Here is an 18,357-nt window from a genome sequence, read left to right as displayed (position 1 = left end):
AGCACATTGCAGTAATTTCTGCCAGTGATGGGCACTTTTAGACACTGTAGCGCCTTTCTAGACAGAAGACTGTCTAGAAATAACACAACAAATTCAAGAGTTCCCCTGAGTAAACAGCTTTTCCTATTGCTCTTCTGAGTCCACATCGCTGCTGGAGGACGTTATCAAAAATAAAAGGAAAAACTGATTAAGTGGTTGCATGGTCCAAGGCCTTTTACACTGTGGCCAATGTCTGTTGGGAAAGATGAAGGTTTGCTAGCAATCTGCTAGTAATTGTCGACTAGGGTAACATATGGTGCTGCACAACACTGAACAACTGACATCAATGTGTTCCTTTGTATCCAAACCTCCTTCTATACTTCCTCATTAAAGTCTTGCTTAAGCAAGTATTACAACAGTGTTCAAAGGCCCCACCCAGGAGAAGGACCCTGTCCTGTCACAAATAAGAGCATGCTAATTGATTACAAGTCCTGCCTCTGAAACTGACTTTTCATGTGGAATTACACACAGGTCAGGAAGACAGTCACACAGCTAAACAAGCAGCTTAACAGCTAAAATGATGGGCCTAAGCTAATCAAGACTTACTCCATTTAATATTTGATCCCTTCTTGTTAAATTAGGATCATTTCCTTCTGAATGCTTTCCAGACACTGCAATCTATCTTCCATACCACTTACGCAATGTAGCAGGTAAGGATTTTGTTCTTTAGGGGAAGAGGCTCCCAGATAATCTGTACTAACATACCAATAGTTTATGCAAACCAGTAGTTGTTTTAAGATGTTAAAAGGTCATTTAGAGCATTGGGTCGTTCTTTTTGCCTCATGACATATATCCCAAAGCTGTACCTGCAATGTAAGCATGTCCCATCATGAATTCCTGTTTCCTTTTAAAAAAAAAAATATTAATTCTTGCATTTAAGTCCATGCAGCTCAAGTTTGTTATAGAAAACACAAGTCAGAAACATAGCCCCAGCCTGGCAGACCCCAAGGAATGCTCACCAGCTTTTCCATCTTCATTAGCTTTATATCTTGCTGATGGAGCTTCTCATTCTTGATCTCCAGCACTGCTTTCAAACTTTCCAGCTCCTGTTCCAGGTACATAATCTGTGGGTTTTTCTGAAAGAATGCCAGAGTGTTTGCTTAGTACCCTGAATTTCAGGAATAATTTAGATATTTCTCTGCTGTTTAGAAAAAACAAGGAAATAATTATGCTAACGAGTTACTTGTTCTAAGTGAAATCAAGTCACACACTAGAATAAATAACAAGATCTGATATCACTTTCTCCTTGGTTTTTGTTTGTCCTTCAGGGTAGGTGGACAGTTGCTTCATCAGAAGTTTTTCAGAAAACACTTAATGCACAGACATGAAAAACCCTTGTGAATCAAAGGAAGGCATGAATGCTGTCACATCAAAACTTGTTTCGCAGGAGTGCCCAAAGACCTTAAGGCTAGGAGTTCCAAAATTTATTTCATATTACTCATAACCCATCCCAAGAGATAATTAGAGTAAACATTTGAAGAGTTTTCAGGCACTGGAACAGTTCAAAAAAGCACCAGAAGTTTAAGTTCTGAACTTGACTGTAGCTTATCTTCCCTGGTTTGAGTCTGAAGGTAGCTGGCTCATAAGCAGAAATTGAAAGTTCTCAGCTTCACATTCTTCTGAAGCCTGAAAATGCAATTATACATACAAACCTTGCACTGGTGCACATCCATAACTTATCTACAATATAGCAAGTTAGGACTTTTTTATTTTTCCTTTTTGTATTGTTTTCTGGGAGGTGGAAGGGAGAGCAGGAGGAGGCTGGAGCAGGCTAAGATGTGGTTGCCTCAAGGACCTGTTTTCCAGAGTAAGAAACCATTCAAATGCTGTAGAGTAAAACACATTCTCTGCATTTCAAGGCAGTCACAGCCAAAAAAAAGGGAAAATAAAGCAAGTCTGGGTCCATTTCCAGGTAGTGAGAATGGAACATTGAGCTGAACTCAATCAATGATTAAGCATGTTGTGTAATTTAAGTTTATCTTCAAAATCAAACAAAACTTGTTTTAGTGCATTTGTGTAAGAACACAGGTGCACCACACTGAGTAACAGCTTCACTGCCACACCAGAAACCTGGGACAGGAGGGCAATGCCTGCAGTCTTGTGGGGTGTGGTCCCAGAAGTGCAGAGCCAGGACATGTCACAAGTAACAGGGGCTCCATCACCTACATAGTTCATTCTCCTGCTTGTTTTTAAGGCCTGTTGCAGTAGTGGTTCTTGTTTAACTTCTTTTGAGAAGTCTGTGCGAGGGTGAAGCATGTTGTGCTTCCTCAGTGAAGGCAGCAGATGATCTGTTCCTATTTTGTGACTTTAACATGGAATCTAGGAGCTAACAAAAATGCAATCCTGAAAAGTTTAAATGTTACAGTATGTTCAATATTCGCTTTATTTTCTTTGCCTCCTAAGTCCAATGGTCTTAAAATGTGTTTTCAAAGTTAAGTCTGAGCCCCCACATTAGCTACTCAGAGAAGAACACACAGCCAAATTAAAAGACTGAAAAGCCTACATAAGTTTTTAGCAAAAAACCTGGGAATATCAAGTGACACTATCTGAATGATACCAGAGAGGTGGAAATACATCTCTCTCTTCAAGGGCTATTGGGAATTCCAGTACTGCAGCACCGTGTTTAGTACAGAAGAGTATGCTGAGTCAAACTGGTGCTTTTCCAAAGTTAAGTCTCAAGCTTATCATGCATCTTATGTTGCCAGGAAAGCACATCTGCAGCTATGTAAAGGTACTTGACTATTGCGCCTTTAATTTAAGCAACATCTGAGCGTGCCTGTGGAATTAAAGCCCCAACTCTCGCTACCACAGCAACATATTGTGGTTGCAGATTCTTTTTGTGGCAGCTCTGTCCTGCCACTAGAATAACTAATAAGAGAAAACAAAACAAAACAAATTCCAGTGAAAACTAGGGCAACTTCTACTAGAGGCATCCTTAGTGAGTCTTCTAGCACGGAATTTCTCTTTGTGGAATAAACAATACTACTGGTATCCCACTTACTTCTGGTAACCAGAAAGATAAGCATATTTGTGTCTAACCCCACCCCCCACCTGGTGCATAAAAAAACCCTCTCTCAGAACACATTTCTATCCCAGGACCACCAGAGGCGACAGCAGCCTTGGGAGGAAAGGCAGGACAAAATAAAGAGTTTATCTGAAGGATAAATCAGCAAAAAGTAACAATCAGCGTTGGAATAAATGCATTAGCAATGAGCTTTGCAGTAGTGATGCAAGCCCACACTGATCATAGCACCGGTACAACAGTTACCAACTGTCCAGAAAAATGCTATGGTACAGCTCCTGTACACACATGGGCCTTCAGTTGTCTTAGGCTGTTATTTACACCCCTGACTTAGATACTCAACAGCTTTACAGAATTGTAATGGCAAAGTTAATACACATCATCATGTGCTTGCAAAAAACTTCGGGCTGATGAGCCATTTACAAAAAAAAATTCCTAAGTATGGGATCCCTATCAGGCTTCATTGCAAATTTTTTGCATTATGCAATAAAATAAACCCAGGCAAGATCTGTTCATCCACATTACTTGGAAAGATCAAGACTTACAAGATTGGCTTTTTCTTTGGCTATTTGTTTTTGTTCTTCTAATTTCAGCTTCTCACTCAGAGAGTTGTTTTCACTTTTTAGTTCATCGATTTTTTTCTGAAATGTAAATATATTGTATCATTAGGCCAAGAATTCAGTGCACAACTCCGAACTGCTTTTCAAGTTTTAAACTGTTGCAATGAACCCATGCCCTTAACAAACCTCCAGCAACTCCTGCTTCTCTTTAAAGGAATCTTCAAGCGACTTCCTTTCAGATTCATGGGTACTCTTGAGCTCTAAAACAAATTATTTTTGCAGATTTTTAATACCACATAAGACGTGAAAATTCTTTTTGAAAAGAAACAGCCTGAAGAGCCAGCCTACAAATATATGCTTAGATACAGTTGATGCCAACACAGAACATTTATCATTAACTTATGCAAAGCATTTATGAAGTATCAGATTTATTCCCACTTCAGATTTGCTGATTGTCCCCTCACATATGCATTTCATTAGCCTGTCAGTTTTGGGAGCATTCATCTGCATGCAACAAATGGACTTACTAAGCACAGGTCACATCTGACAAAAGTTGAGTTTATGGAAGAAAACACAGGAAAAATTGAAATTGTATCTTCCACAAACTTCTAAAAAAAGTTTTTCTTCCTACTATGGATGCCATGCAGAGGAGTTTGCTCTTTGAAAGCAATAGAAGCATGACCAGTCTTCAAGACAAAAAAGTATCACTGAAAATTTAGCTATCAAGTGGAGTTGGAAGGAGTATGGAAATCATCATCCCTTAAATCAATGAGATGCAATATCATTTAAACCTGAGCACGTCACCAAAAAAAAAAAAAAAAAAAAAAAAAAAAAAAAAAAAAAACACCCCCCCCCCCCCCCCCCCCCGAAAAACACCTCTGCCACAGTGTACAGCACACAGTGTATAATATTTCTTAACATATCCATGTCGTTATGGAAAGCACACAACCCTACTCATCCTCATTTTCAGTTTTGAGGTGCTCCTTGCAGAACTAGGGGCTGGGAGGAATTATTCAGTCACTTGAGATTTTGAGGGCAATTCAATTCAGTCTTTTACTGCAAGAAAAAGTCACTTTCACTCAAACTGTTTATAAGGTTTCATTCAAATACAATGAGATCATGGTTTTTGCTGTATGTAAAATAAGACTTTTCAGTTCCAAGGGAAGGAATTCAGCCAATGTTTTTAAAGATAGCTTGCCACAAAGAACAGTGAAGTGGATATAATGATCAAAACACTTGAATACTTTTGTTTGTGACTAGCAGTACTATAGCATACATACTTAAAATAAAAAATACTTGCCTGAAAAAGAGGATTCATACTCCTTTTTCAGCTCCTCTACTTTTTCTGAGTGTCTGTTTTCAAGTTCCAGCTTAAAGCTTTCATGTGTGGTATTTAAATTGTCCACCTGCAATATGACAACATGATTTTTCTCCCCTTACATGTATCAACTTAACCCTTGTTTAAAGCATTGTTTCAATGGCTTCATGCACCATGTCAAGTACATTTAAAATGGTCTAGCAGGATTCAAAAGTTGAAGCTAAGCCATGTACAAGACTTAAGAAATGAGAATGATGCCTTACAGTTTACCTACCAACAGGAAAACATGTGCATCTCTCACACACATGGAGTTGGCAAAGCAAGGTCAGAGGGCAGGTGTGTTTCTAGAAATCTTAAAACTCAAGCTGACTCAAATATCCCATGGAGTTCTAGAAATAACTTAAGCTGGCAGAACACAACCAATCTCCACCACATTTAAACATAAGATTAAGGTCTGTACAGCTTAGTGTGGTAGTATTTTTATTGCTGCAATGAAGTGGAATTTCACTTTAAATAACTGTTATTAGCAAAACCCAGGATTCTCTGAAGGCTCATTTGTAGCAGAAAGCAGTTGCTAGAGAACTTTTCTACTTTGAGTGTTACAAACCTGCTCCTGGAGTTGGGCTTTGTACTTTTCAGCTTCCTCAATGCAGATACTTCGGAGTTTCTCACATTCTGCAGTGTAAAACTGTTTAAGCTTCTCCTCCACCTCAGCTAAGTCATCATTATGCTTCTGGTTTAACTTCTGCAAATACCCTTCATAAGCAACTTGCAGTTCATTCCTGTCTCTTTCCAATTTCTCACAAGCTGCAGAAGTGGTTACTGAAGATGTCAAAAGAAAAGAAGAAAAGAAAAAGAAAGGAACTGGATCAAGTTCAATACAAAAGTCACATCTTCATTTACAGGTATTAAAAACAGTGAACACATTACACAGCAACATGGTTATATACAAAGACAAATATGATTTATCCATTAAATGTGTGCCTCCAAGGACACATGAAAAGATCTTGACAAAAATATTAAATTCCATATTTCTTAGGCTGAGAATTAATTGAACCCAGCTAGGCCAGGAGCCCACATAAAAAGCACAAGTGTGACAGATTGACATGATATGGAAGGAGGAATGTCTCATGAGAGACACTGAAGAGCTCCAATAAAAAAAATAATTGCATTTGCTACTTTACCTTATTTGATCCCATTCAGTAGAATATTTGTCAGAGTATTTCACTTTTTGACATATAAACAACTTAGCTAAATTTGAAATACCTAATTTCCTCAAAACTGTATGTTTAATGACACCCATACTCAGATATACAGCAAAGAAGCAATTCTAGCCAGACATGGACCTGATATAGATCTGCCAATCTGAAAGGTACTCTCATGTGTTTATGCCTGAGATATTTAAATATGCAAGACAGAGAATGGTTTTAGGCAAAAAGTGCAGAGTATTAAGAAAACAGAAATGTTGTGTAATTCTCTTTACATCTGCATTAACACAGGTCTGCTAAGAAGGCATCCTAGGTTTGCCTCCCCATATCTGCAACTGCTTGAAAGGCAGAACAGAAGTTAGCAACTTGCATTTTTGAGTTTGAAATTTAGCATTCCCAAGTCCAGCCAGCCAGGCCTGAATAGGAGGAGTCATCCTCCTACTGTTAATATGACAGCAGCAAACGCCTTGTGCAGTTCCAGCTGCACCCAAAGCCTGGAAGCAAGGTGAAACAGCATCTCAGTGTGGTCACTGACCTTGTGCAAAACCGGTTCTATACAGACTCTAGTGCTTTGGTTTAAATAAATTAGTCAGATGAGTGGCTGTTTAAGAGAAAAATCAACTAAAATGTTAACTCGATCCTCAAAGGCAGGAGAAGTCATGCATGCATGCACTTCACAGCAGACTGGCACACTGCCCAAACAGTGTACATATAAACTCTATGTAAAAGCATGGGAAGAGGCAAGGATTTTGGACAGGCAGTACAGGAAATTCTCATCACAACAGTGTTTGAGCCTTAAGATAAATAAATTACAGTATTCTCAGGGACTGATTCCCAAAGTAGTAATGGGTCAGCTGAAGGGAAAGCAGCCTGCCCCAGCAGAGTGCCTCAAGTTACACGTGCCTTACTCTTCTTTGCTATAGCTCATTAAAAGCATGTGAGTAACTTGATGGATGACACTTGCACTCTCTTTTAAGGGAACTGTAAAGAGTCCTGGCCCTGCTACCATCACTTGGAACCTGCAGAGGAACAAGAAAGTGTTAAGAGAGCGAGCTGTCCTGCATAGAAATCAATCTACATGTGTGTCTACCTGAATTAGGCTTAACAGCAAGCTTAGCTATGTTGGGTCTGTGCAAAAGATGTGCTGATCTGGACAGATTTAGGCCAAGCTCTTCATTCTCTGACTGGCAATGATGCAACAGAGGCTCAGCTGAAACCTACCACAACATTCTCTGCAACTCAAGCAGATTTCACAGTTTTTACTACTTTCTGCAGCAGCACCAAAAGACGTTTTTGCTCCCCTATCTTTATTAGAAGTTTCACAAACTTCTCTTAAAACTGCTCTCTTAGGGAAAGGAAAAAAAAATTAGCTTTCACACTTCTACTACATCGCAGCAGCATGAAGTTATTGACTATATATACACTCTACATTGCCACATTTTTGGAGAAGAGGCAACATCATTGTTAGGGGACATTATATTACAATGGCAAGAACCAGGCAGCAAGCCAAATGGAGGTATTACACAGCTAACCACGTGCAGATGGAGCTGACCTTCCACAGCAGAGTAAGGGCATAGCTGAGAGGCAGGCGACTTGCATGGCTCAGCTGAGGGAACTGTAGCAAAATGGTTCAAATGATCCACTTCATTTCAAACCAAGAGGAAGAAGCATCAAATTCCTTTTTAGCAAGGCCAGAGCTATTCATTTGCCTCCAGTTAGCCAGAAGAATGTGCTGCCTATCCTTGCCTTATCTTTAAATGTCAGCATGCAGAACTTCAGATGATGCAAAGCACTTCAGAAAAAAAGCAAATAGCAAACCACGCCTTTGTCAAAGAAAACAGACGCATCAGTTCCCCTTCAGGCAGTTTGCAATTCAGATTTATGAGAGGACTAAAGTTACAAAGGCAAACAAAAAACTTTTGAAATTGCACTAGCAGTTAAAAGCTGTTACCATAAAGGTAACTCTGGCTTCCACAAAGCTGGAAGCTGCAAGACCTCCTTGCAGATCACAAGCCTGACTTATATCCCTGCCATCCAAACAAGAAGCAGAATTCCTACACAACCAGTGAGTTCCCAGTATCATGGTGGTGTAAGAAACTGACCATGGTTTTTCCTGACTTCACAAAAAACATCAACTAAAGAACTGTAAATTTGAAATTACGAGATGTCCCATAAACCAAAGCTTGTCTAAATACTTGAGATTGAAATGTGTGCAGCAAGTATTTTGCATAGCCCTATCCATCTGCAGACTGAATCATGTATTTTACAACAGCTCTGCTTTTTTTAAAGAAAGTGCGTTTTTCATGATTTCTCACAAATTCCTTAATTTGTTCATTTAGCCACTGACTAACCAAACTGGATTGCTGCTCAGCTGAAGAGTATTCTCACTGAACTCATGCTAAAACATTGAAGAAAAATTTGTAACTGGAACATGTGCTCTTCCAGTAGCAAACACACGAATCCATTTCAGCTTCCTGTCAACTTCAGAGATACCTGAAGTGCATACTTCAGAGTTTTTGTACACTACTTCTGTGTTTCCTTTCCCTTCTTGAAGTGCTTTTCTCCACGATTCCACATCTTTAGGCAACAAGCCTTGAGCAAAAGAAACCCAACAGGAAACAAATGGTCCAACAGGAGGGAAAAATCAAGCCATAGAAATGAAAATATGCACTATTTGTTTGTCTGTGAATTTTGCTCAACCACAACCTTTAGAAATCATTGGAAGTTTCTGAGATTTGGTAACAGCAAATCTTCACAGCAAAAATGCTGGTTTTGACATGTAAAATTACCCTTTATTTGTAGTAGTTCACATCAGCCACTTGCATCTTGGGTATTTCACTACAAAGCTTTTTAAGTGCAAAAATCATAAAACAAATGCATGCAAGAGCAGCATGGAGAATCAGGCACATGGCAACTCCCTGCATAGTGCAAACAGCAGCACATCCAAACCACAGCAACAGGGGCTGCAGCTGAAGGAGAGGACTACAAAAGTTGCCTTTGTATCTCCAAGAAAGATATTCTGTATTTTCACTAAAAGTGATAGCCAAGACATAAGACCTTAAAACTGTGCTGCATCTCCTTTCACTGTTTTTTTCTTGTTCTAATTATAAAACCATCATCCAAATTCAGCCCTTATGGCTAAACTGCTTAGATGAAACATTTTTCAACTTACATTTCCCTAAAAGCTACCATAACCATAGTTCTAAGACGAAATACAATGGATTTTTTGGAACCCTGAATTAAATGGTTTGCAAACAGTAGTTATCTTCATAAAATTGTCCAAGTCACTCACTGGCCTAGTTATGATTTATGAAAAGGCATTAGACCGTCTGAAATTCTAAACCAGAGTTCACTAGGACAGTAAACTGTCAGGATTTTAATAGATGTGGGGGATGTGAAATGGGGATAATTACTACAAAAAAAGCCCAAGTATTTGGTACTACATGATACTACACCGCACTAATGCTTAATTGCTCCAATCTTGTATTTCACACTGCAAGCTGTATGTTCACCTGACCAGTAAGTCTGCTACAGACAGGCTCATTTCCTTCTCTATGCAACACATATTTTTATATCTATATAGTAATTAATTCTTGGTATTGGCAGATTATCAATATTGAAAATTCTTCTACCCAAACATGCTTTCAAGTTTATGACTAGGTTTCTCTTGGTGTTAGTTCCATAATGAGACTAATTATACAGGACATTAAACCACATTGCATATTTTTGTTCTTGGGAAAGTTAGACAAGGCAGGTAGCCAAAAAAGCCTGCTTTAAGCAACATTTAAGCTGGTATGATTGAATAAATAACGTGAAGCACTCACTTCTCTGCTGGGAAGTAAATTCACATCCCCTATGCTGCAAACACTACAAGTGACAGAGTGTTCAAGCAGGCAAACAGGCAAGTGAAGTGTGGCAAGTCAGGCCCTGTCTCAAATAAGTGAAAGAAGCATCTACCTATTATTAAATAGTTTTAATGATCACCTTAACCTGAAAACCAAATCACATTCACTGTAAAAGACAGCGGTCTCTTCTATCTGAACTTCCAAAGCATCTTGAAGATCATTTAGTAATAAAAAAAGAACATGAAGGTATTCTGAAGGAAATACAGTTTATCAATTGCCATGCAGCAGCTGGAGGTGAGAGAGAGGGGTTTGGCATTTGGCTGCCTGTCCAGGGTACACACAGGTCTCTCCAGGCCATTTTACAAATGGAAATGTTCAAAGGGCCAAGGTTGGCGCCAGCTGAGTCAACTTTGCACCTGCTATTTTGTAGCAGGACTCAGCTGGATCACATCCAGCATGGTTGCAAGGAGGATCTGAAACAATTTGGAGTGCAGTTGATTCAGAGAAATAGTTTCATACCTCTCAAGAAACATGCAGCCCTTGCAATTTCTACTTACACAATTAAACAAGTAACTAGAAGTTTACACACTAGCTTGCAACTTAAGAAGATAAACATTGACAAGCAGGACATCTGGTTGCTCCAGGCTCCCAGAACTATGGTGCTTACACTCAAACTACAGAGTTCAGTGTTTGTAGCTGGTGATTTTAAGGAAGTCCAAGTTCAGAACCCAACTGTTACTGAATTTGAACTCCCTTTGGAAAAAGACCCATCCCCAAACACCTATCACTGCTAATCCTTGATTGTGTTTCCAGCTACTGAGAGTAGAAAGCATTATCTGGTAACCATCACCCCCTGGCTGGCACAGTCACATTCTGGGACAGGAATGCCTACTTAAACCATTAAACAAAAAGGTATTTTGGTAGAAATGGTCATTCACAATAATCCAGCAAAAAACAGACCATCTGACAGCTAGTCAATTTGGTCTTGCAAGGTAAATCAAGGAGCTTGAGAACGTGCACAGATAAATTTCAAAGTAAGAAACTGAGATGTCTAAACTGTACAAGCTTCAGGATACTCTCAAACTCAGCAACATGCAGGGAACAGGCTCCACTGGGCTGTGCACACCTGATTCCTCTTAGACTGTCTGTCCCCAAACTGCAAATCAACAGTCATTAAAAACATGGCAGCTGGGACTCCACAAAACATCTACATGGCCAAAATAAGACTCAAACTGCACTTAACTTTCCCAGCAAAGGTATGCTTAGATCATACTGAATGGAAATCCACAGTACATACGTCAAAACAGTCTATGGAAATCTTAAGTACAACTGTATCAATTTAACAGTGTCAACAGAAAGCTGATTAGCAGGTATGTATTTAAGCAGATTATTTTCAGCTAAAGCTACAGTTTTAGGAATGCCTTTCTCACACCTTGTCAACAAATTATTAACTTAACTTCAAAAAAAACCCAAACCAAGTTCTTTTTAAAGGTAGATAGAATTGAAGACCTGGGCAGTTTTTCACTTCTGTAATTAAATCCACTGCCTTTACATGCTGAGGAGAGCAGTACAGACAGGCTAGACTTGTGACATGGTTAAGACAAAGGAGCTGCACGAAGATAAATGCTTCACGAAACCCTGGTCTGGAAACCTTACAAAGGGAAGTGAGCCCCAGGCTGCCATTCAGATGCTCCTGCAGAACTGACTCAGGAAGGTCAGCTCCGTGAGGGGAACAGCTGACAATAGCAGCCAGCATCCCTGTCTCAGAGCTCTGGGCACTCAGGTGTCACACATCCATCAGACACAGTCGCATTTGAAGTTTTTTTCTAGTTATCAACCTACTGAATGGCACATGCTTGCAATGGGAGTTTCATTTATGAGCTCAGCAGGCTGCTAATCGAAGCAGGAAGATAACAAGTTTATGGAAAGCTCATTTAAGCATGAGGCATCCTTACAAAGAGTTAAGCATTCAAAAAAAAACAAAAAACCAAACCCCACCAAAACCCTCAAATGTGGTAACGGGCAAAAGTGTTGGCCAGCTTTTGGTCTACCCATCTAAGCAGGATTTTCCCTTTCTAGATATGTGATAAACATAGTACCTAGGATGATAATGGAAAAATAATGTTAAAGATGCAAACCTAGAGAAGGAAAGAGACTTTTTTGCTCTGATAGCAATCCTTCTGAAGTCATTTCCTTGAGGGAAACAAATGGGGTTGCTCAGAGAATCACATTAAGTACATAAATAAAAAGAAATCTGTTTTATAAAGTTTATAACACAACTTTTAAGTGATGCAAGAAGGCCTTTTCCACATAAAAACTCTAGTCCTGTTGTCACTTTAGGGTAATAGAAACATCAGTTGCAGCTGATGGGGGACACCACCCTTGCACACTGCTACTCCTTCCTCTTTTTCTGCTCATGTCCCAGTATTCTTTCAGTCATGTACTGAAGTCAGGGCAGGCAGCTTTGGCAAAACAGCACTACCAGCCAATAGTTTCAGCTGGCTTAGGTCCCCAAGCAGCTCACTGCATTGGTGGGGACATGGCTGCCTCTGCAGCAATGCTGGCACAAGGACAGAGGGATGCAAGGGCAGGGGAAGGCCAGGCTCTTTCAAAGCCAGCCCCTACTGAGACCTGCCTGGAACATCTGCTAAGTTCAAATACATTACATGGAGCTACCACTAACTGCAGTTAAATCAAGCTTCAAAGTTGGCAAAACCAGCCCCTGCACATAATAGCTCAATTTCATGTTATAGCCATCCACTAGGATGAGTTCAAAGATTTCATCTCATCAGCCTGAAAGCATTTCCTTCTGTTAATTTTACACTCATTCACTCACAGGTCACTAAGGCAAAAATGCAGATTTTGCACAGTATGTTTTACAGGTTTATGATTTTTTTGCTAGCAAATCTCTAGAAGACAGCATACAAATGAGTTAGGGATCAAGCAGAAGTATGTATGCTGTCAGCCATCCTCCCATTTTTTAGAAGTGAGTGCTTTGGTCATCAGACACATGTTTTGTAAGGAGGCCCCGCAAGGCACAGTCAGATCAGTGCCAGGAATTCGGTAAACCTGGGGTCACGCTGTCAGGGCTCTGCAGCACTTAAAGCATCTGAGCGGAATTCAGTCAGGGAATTAAATGACTGCCATTACAATACCAGGGCATCTGTCTTCTGCAGATCTGCTTTGCTGCATTTCTGTTCTCATGATGAATGCACAAATAAATTCTTACCTAGTTCTCCTCGAAGGTTAAGTAGTTCTTGAGATAACTCTTTCCGCTGCTTCAGTGCTTCCTCCCTCTGCAGAGAAAAGAACAAAAAACCCAAATGTTTGGTTACTAGTGGTCTGAGCAGGGCACCCTCCAATAATTAACTTCCATGTGCTCTGTAGGAAAAACAAGAGGCAGGAGCAAGAAGCCAAGATATGACTCATTTAGGATAACAGTTCAGCTGTTACAATATACACAGATGTTCTTCTGTTGTTAAGGAAGTTATACTCTAAAACAAAGAACAGCTTTTTCCAGGACAGCTCTGCAATTAAAATCCTACTTTGCAGCAATTAATTATATATTTTATGGTGGGTGTAGCAACATAAGCCTCCAGAACAAATCAAGTGGTAGATGTCAAGTGCACAGAAGAATAGTGTATATGTGAAAGAAGCATGCATTAAATATTTATCTTAAGCTTACTCAAACAGAAAACCATCAACTTTGCTAAATGCTTAGTCTTCCATGAAGAAAAGGCACAGCCCTGTTCAAAGTTGAATACAACCCACCCCGCCGCTCGCAGATCCTAATGTTAAGATAGATGGTGTTTCTTATACGGAGAGAATCACAAGGCACGTGTGAACAGATCGCAACAAAGCAGAAGCACCCATCTCCCTGCTTTCCCCAGGAGCAGTGCCCTGGCCAGGAGGAGGCGGCCAGGCCGCGGTGCCCGGAGCCGCAGCGGGCGGCGGCGCAGCACAGCCGGGGCAGAGCCCCCGGCCCGGCGGGCACCGCCTCACGCCACGGCGGAGGTGACAAGGTCCGCGCTCCCGGCCGGCTCCCTGCGAAACAAGCACTCATTACCCTTGCTGCAGCACACTGAGAATAGAGGCACAGCTTGCTGCTAGAGCAGCCCATCTTCCAGCGCCGGCAGCCCCCCGCTCGGCCCCCCGGCCCTCATCGGCGACGGGCGGGTGGCGGCGGCACCACCGAGCCGGGCAGGTCTGGCCAGGGCCGAGCGTCAAGGCTGGACCTTGCCTCCGCAGGTTATCCTGCGTCCGCGCCCAGCGCTCCCGACAGCGGCAGATACTGCAGCTTCTGCAATTGGCACAAGCAGCCAGCGATTACTTAAAGCCACAGCCCTTCTTTTATGAAAGGCGAGCCCAGACATTAGATCGATCGATCTCCACTTGCTCCGACGGCAGCCGGGATCACCGAGGGAACACTGCCCTTCTCTGCAGACAAGCGAGCTTATTTTTAGCTGTTTCGAGCTTGCTGTACGCTGCTTCACACTTAATTTGTTGATGCAAAAATAAGCCACGGGAGGCCTAAACTGAATGGGAGAGCCACAGATACAGCAGCTTTGCTGCTGCCAATGCCCAGGCTTAGGTTAAATAGCCCCGGCGCAGAAACAGCTTGAAACTCACCCTGCAATCCACAGACTTGGCCACAACTGAGCACAATAGATGAATTTGTAGACTGGTCGAGCCACACCTACAGCTGGTTCTCCCCAGGGAGAACCTCACCTTTACAGCAAACTCCCCCTCTGCCCTCGGTCACTCTCACTGCAGCCTAACCACAGGTTTACATCTTAAGAGCATCCTGTCCTGGAGGCAGGGAATAGTCACTGCACGTCTGCAGAACAAATAAAGCAGTAAAATACACCATTCTTGAGAGAAACTAGAAAGAATAAGCACCCAAAGCCCAGTCAGGTATTAAGGTCTGACACAAGACTAATCAAAATGAGTAATTTTTATGCTATGCACTCATTTGCAAGTTTTAGGAAATTATTATGCAGCTGTAAAGGCTGGTTAGAAGAAACTGCCAGCCCTTTACCAGAAATATTTGTATTTTTGACCTTGTATGAGAAAGATTCCCCTTTAATCACTCAATTTAAGCAGTCTTAACAATTCTTTGGACACTACACTTTGATAGGTCTATTAAGCAGCTGTGTTGCTTTTTTATATTAAGCATTTAGAGGCTTTTTACAGTGTCAGTGGGCTAAGATTGAAAACCACGCCTCACCTCCACAGTAAATTCTCAGGAGAGCAGAGAGCTCAGTTATTGAAAGGACATGCCCTGATCTTCCCCGCTTCTCTGCTCAGAAGGGAGAGATGAGTCATCTCACTCCTGTTCAACACCAGTGCTCCCACTATGGACACAGCATCTGATGGTGAAAATGGGAATGCTACAGTGAGTTATTTGAGTTGCATCCTTGGGACACAACCTGCTTTTTTCCAGCCCATTTGTGTTCCCAAATGGGCTTCTTCGCCATCTACACATTTTGTATTTGCTTTCAGTTAAAGAAATTTGATGTGAAAAGGGTATGTACGATCAGCATATACTAAGGACTAACGAGAGGCTAAGACTAAAAATCCAAACCAAAATCAAATAACACTGCCTTAGTAATCTTTTTCATGTTTCTTGCTGCTCCTAAGCCCTGTTGCTTTTTACTGGTGGTGCCTCAATTCATCTTGCCCATTCATAGTTTAACAAATCCAAAAAATCCAGATGGATTTGTATCCTCACCTCCTGCTCTTGAATACCTTCAGAAAAAACCTGCCAGCCTGAAATGAGAAGACCAAGTTGCTCATACGGATAAGCAGCCATCTAAGGTAGTCAGACTGACTAGCAGTTAACTTCGTATATTTTATCTAAGTTCTGAGAGAATTGAAGCTGCAGGTAGGGGGGTTTCCCCAAGAAAACTTTAAAGTTCCCAAAATCTGAAATCTAAATGCAGTAAAATACCAAAAGCACTAGAATAATCTAGTAAGGACCTATCTTCAGTATCTAATTTAAGGTATGCATATGCTTTGGGCTGGAATATCCAGCAACCTTCCAGCTTATGCTTAGCATGATTCTAGTTGAAAAATCAATACCAGAACCAAGTTGGAGCATAGAGGATCAAGCAATTTTGGCATTGTTATCCAGATAAATCCAGCAATAAGGATCATCCTCATTTAGTTGTCAGAGACTCATGAAGGATCTTCATACCCCTTTACAGTTTCTTCTGGTACAATTTATGAATTATGTGAGGATCAGGTAGATTACTTGGTACCTATTTTTTTCTTTTTTACAAAGAATCTATTTCAGGTTGCACTTTAACCAAAACTCCCCCCCTTCCATAAACACAGAAGCTACAGGAAAGAACAAGAACAGACTTTAGGGATAAAACATTTGATACAGGCAATATTAGAGCAGTGCACCTCTGCCATTGAATGCTACAAAAAGTTCTCAGCATAATGAGGGAGACCTGGACGTTTCTTGTTCTGAGGAAAATTAGCCAGTTAAAAAATCCTTCAAATTTTGAAAATTTGACAAGTTCAGGTAGACATATGCCCCACAGCAAAGACACTTGGGAAGGCCCAAGGTAGAAGGTTAAAGAACACAGCCGCTTCAAGCTGACAAAAACTACCAAGTCAGGAATGGAATAAATTAAGAAGTTTGTAATTCAGGTTTGTTTTGTTGGCAGTTATGCAGCCCAATTACAGACTTAAGAGTATTTTTCCTGGCAACTAGCTGTTTTTGCTACAGCTTGAGATTTAAACAGACCAGCCTAGGGTCATTTTAGATACAAACAAGGGTGAGGACGTATCACTGTCTGAACAGTTTCAATTGCTCTACTTTGAAAGCAGGAAGCTCTACAAAAGTCCACATTCCAGAATGAGCAAGAGGGATATTTGTACCAAGCACACAAACAAACAGCCTTCGTGGCTACACACCTATATCAAATCTTCACATAAGACAGACCCAAGTTACCTCCAAGACATCAGGTTCTGAGCCATTCTCAAGCTAGAATACTTGGGCATTCCTCAAGTATGCCACAGCAACTTTGCAGACCACAAATACAAGAGCATGAAGTTTTACAGCAAACTGGCAACTTTGTATTTCCTTGAGAGGATGTGCAACTAGCCAGACTAACCATTCCAGGTTTCCCAGCACACTCCTGCTCCTGGCCAGGTGGGGTGATATTGGTGTGCAAGCCCCATGCTCTACACCTGCAGATCAAGGCTTTGAGAGGCACAGATAGGCTGTGCCTGGTCAAAAAGTCCTAATCACCTTTTTTAAGTTTTTCCTCCATCTTAAAGCCGCAAGTCCTTCAACAGTTACTCAATATAAAAAAAGCAAATCACGGCAGAAAACGGGTTTTGAGTACGTGTGTCCAAATAAGCTAACATTGTCCAATCTGGTAGTAATTATCCAAACATTATCGTTCACATTTTAAACAAGCACATTCCTTTGGGAAACAAAATATGTACTCTTTTGGAGCTGTACTAAAGAAAGAAAAATTCAAAAGAACCAGTAATGAAAAATTCACATTTGCAAACCAAACTACAATAATTGTTTGCTTTTTAAATTTCAAGCAGCTATATCACACTGATATCGATGTGATAAGCCAGCTGCCACAGTTGCCTAGCCTACCCCAGTAACAGATTTAGAAGAAGCAATATAGATTGCTGCAACCAAAAACTGCCAAGCACTGGTACGTTGCAAAGGAAGAGACACAACTCACTTTGAGGCCATGAAATACCCCAGGGAATCAGGCTGTGCTGTGGGAATTTTCCCACGACACAAATGGAGCAGCCATCCTGGAATGTTCATCTCAGTGCTGGGATGCAAGGTGGTCCCTGCCCAGGGAGGGTGGAGAAGGGCTCTGACAATGCCAGTACCGAGCCCCTGCAGTGTGCAGACAGGACGGGCAGCTCCAGGTCTCAGGCATAGCGCAGCAACTGAGCCTCTCACTGGTGAGACTGGCAGGTGGGAACATCTCTGACTGGAAAGGCTGGCATCAGCCTTCTTGTTTCCATCAGCAATAAACTAGTAATTTCAGGACTTAGAACTTAAAGGAGTAGAAAATTAAGTATTAAATATAAAAGCATCGCAATGCTCTTTTCAAAAAGCATTTTATTATAACAGACTAAATAAAATTTGTTTAGAGTACATAAAACAAATTAATCAATGCAAAGAACGGAAGCACTTAAATATGTTTTACTATCATACACAGGGTCAAATTAATTCTATTCTTGGAAAGAAGAGTCTGGTTTTTGTAGGCCATTTACTGTCAAACCAAACCACAAGCACTTACGCCTAAAATTAAACTTAGAGACAAATGCTGAGCATTTAAAAAACTTAATAAATTAGTAAATTTGCAAGCACTTCTGT

General features: G+C 40.9%; 1 protein-coding gene across 5 annotated transcripts in view; it reads right to left on the bottom strand.

Annotated features, from left to right (window-relative positions):
• The window catches only part of MTUS1 (microtubule associated scaffold protein 1), a 116,663-nt gene that overhangs the window by 1,786 nt on the left and 96,520 nt on the right, over nt 1-18,357 (bottom strand). For 4 of the 5 annotated variants that reach the window (XM_041402555.1, XM_041402554.1, XM_041402557.1 and 1 more), the window contains 6 exons: nt 13,222-13,288; nt 5,547-5,761; nt 4,922-5,027; nt 3,808-3,881; nt 3,607-3,702; nt 999-1,115 (listed from right to left, as the gene is read on the bottom strand). In XM_041402555.1, the coding sequence (XP_041258489.1) occupies nt 999-1,115; nt 3,607-3,702; nt 3,808-3,881; nt 4,922-5,027; nt 5,547-5,761; nt 13,222-13,288 (675 nt within the window). Of the gene's footprint in view, nt 1-998; nt 1,116-3,606; nt 3,703-3,807; nt 3,882-4,921; nt 5,028-5,546; nt 5,762-13,221; nt 13,289-14,058; nt 14,274-18,357 lie in introns of those variants that run through there. The other variant, XM_041402558.1, reaches the window with a different exon arrangement.

The sequence above is a fragment of the Onychostruthus taczanowskii genome, unplaced genomic scaffold, assembly GCF_017590055.1.
Source record: "Onychostruthus taczanowskii isolate IOZ18803 unplaced genomic scaffold, ASM1759005v1 scaffold2, whole genome shotgun sequence".
Classification (NCBI taxonomy): domain Eukaryota; kingdom Metazoa; phylum Chordata; class Aves; order Passeriformes; family Passeridae; genus Onychostruthus; species Onychostruthus taczanowskii.
Note: the sequence above shows the minus strand (reverse complement) of the source record. Positions and strands in the feature narration are given on the sequence as shown.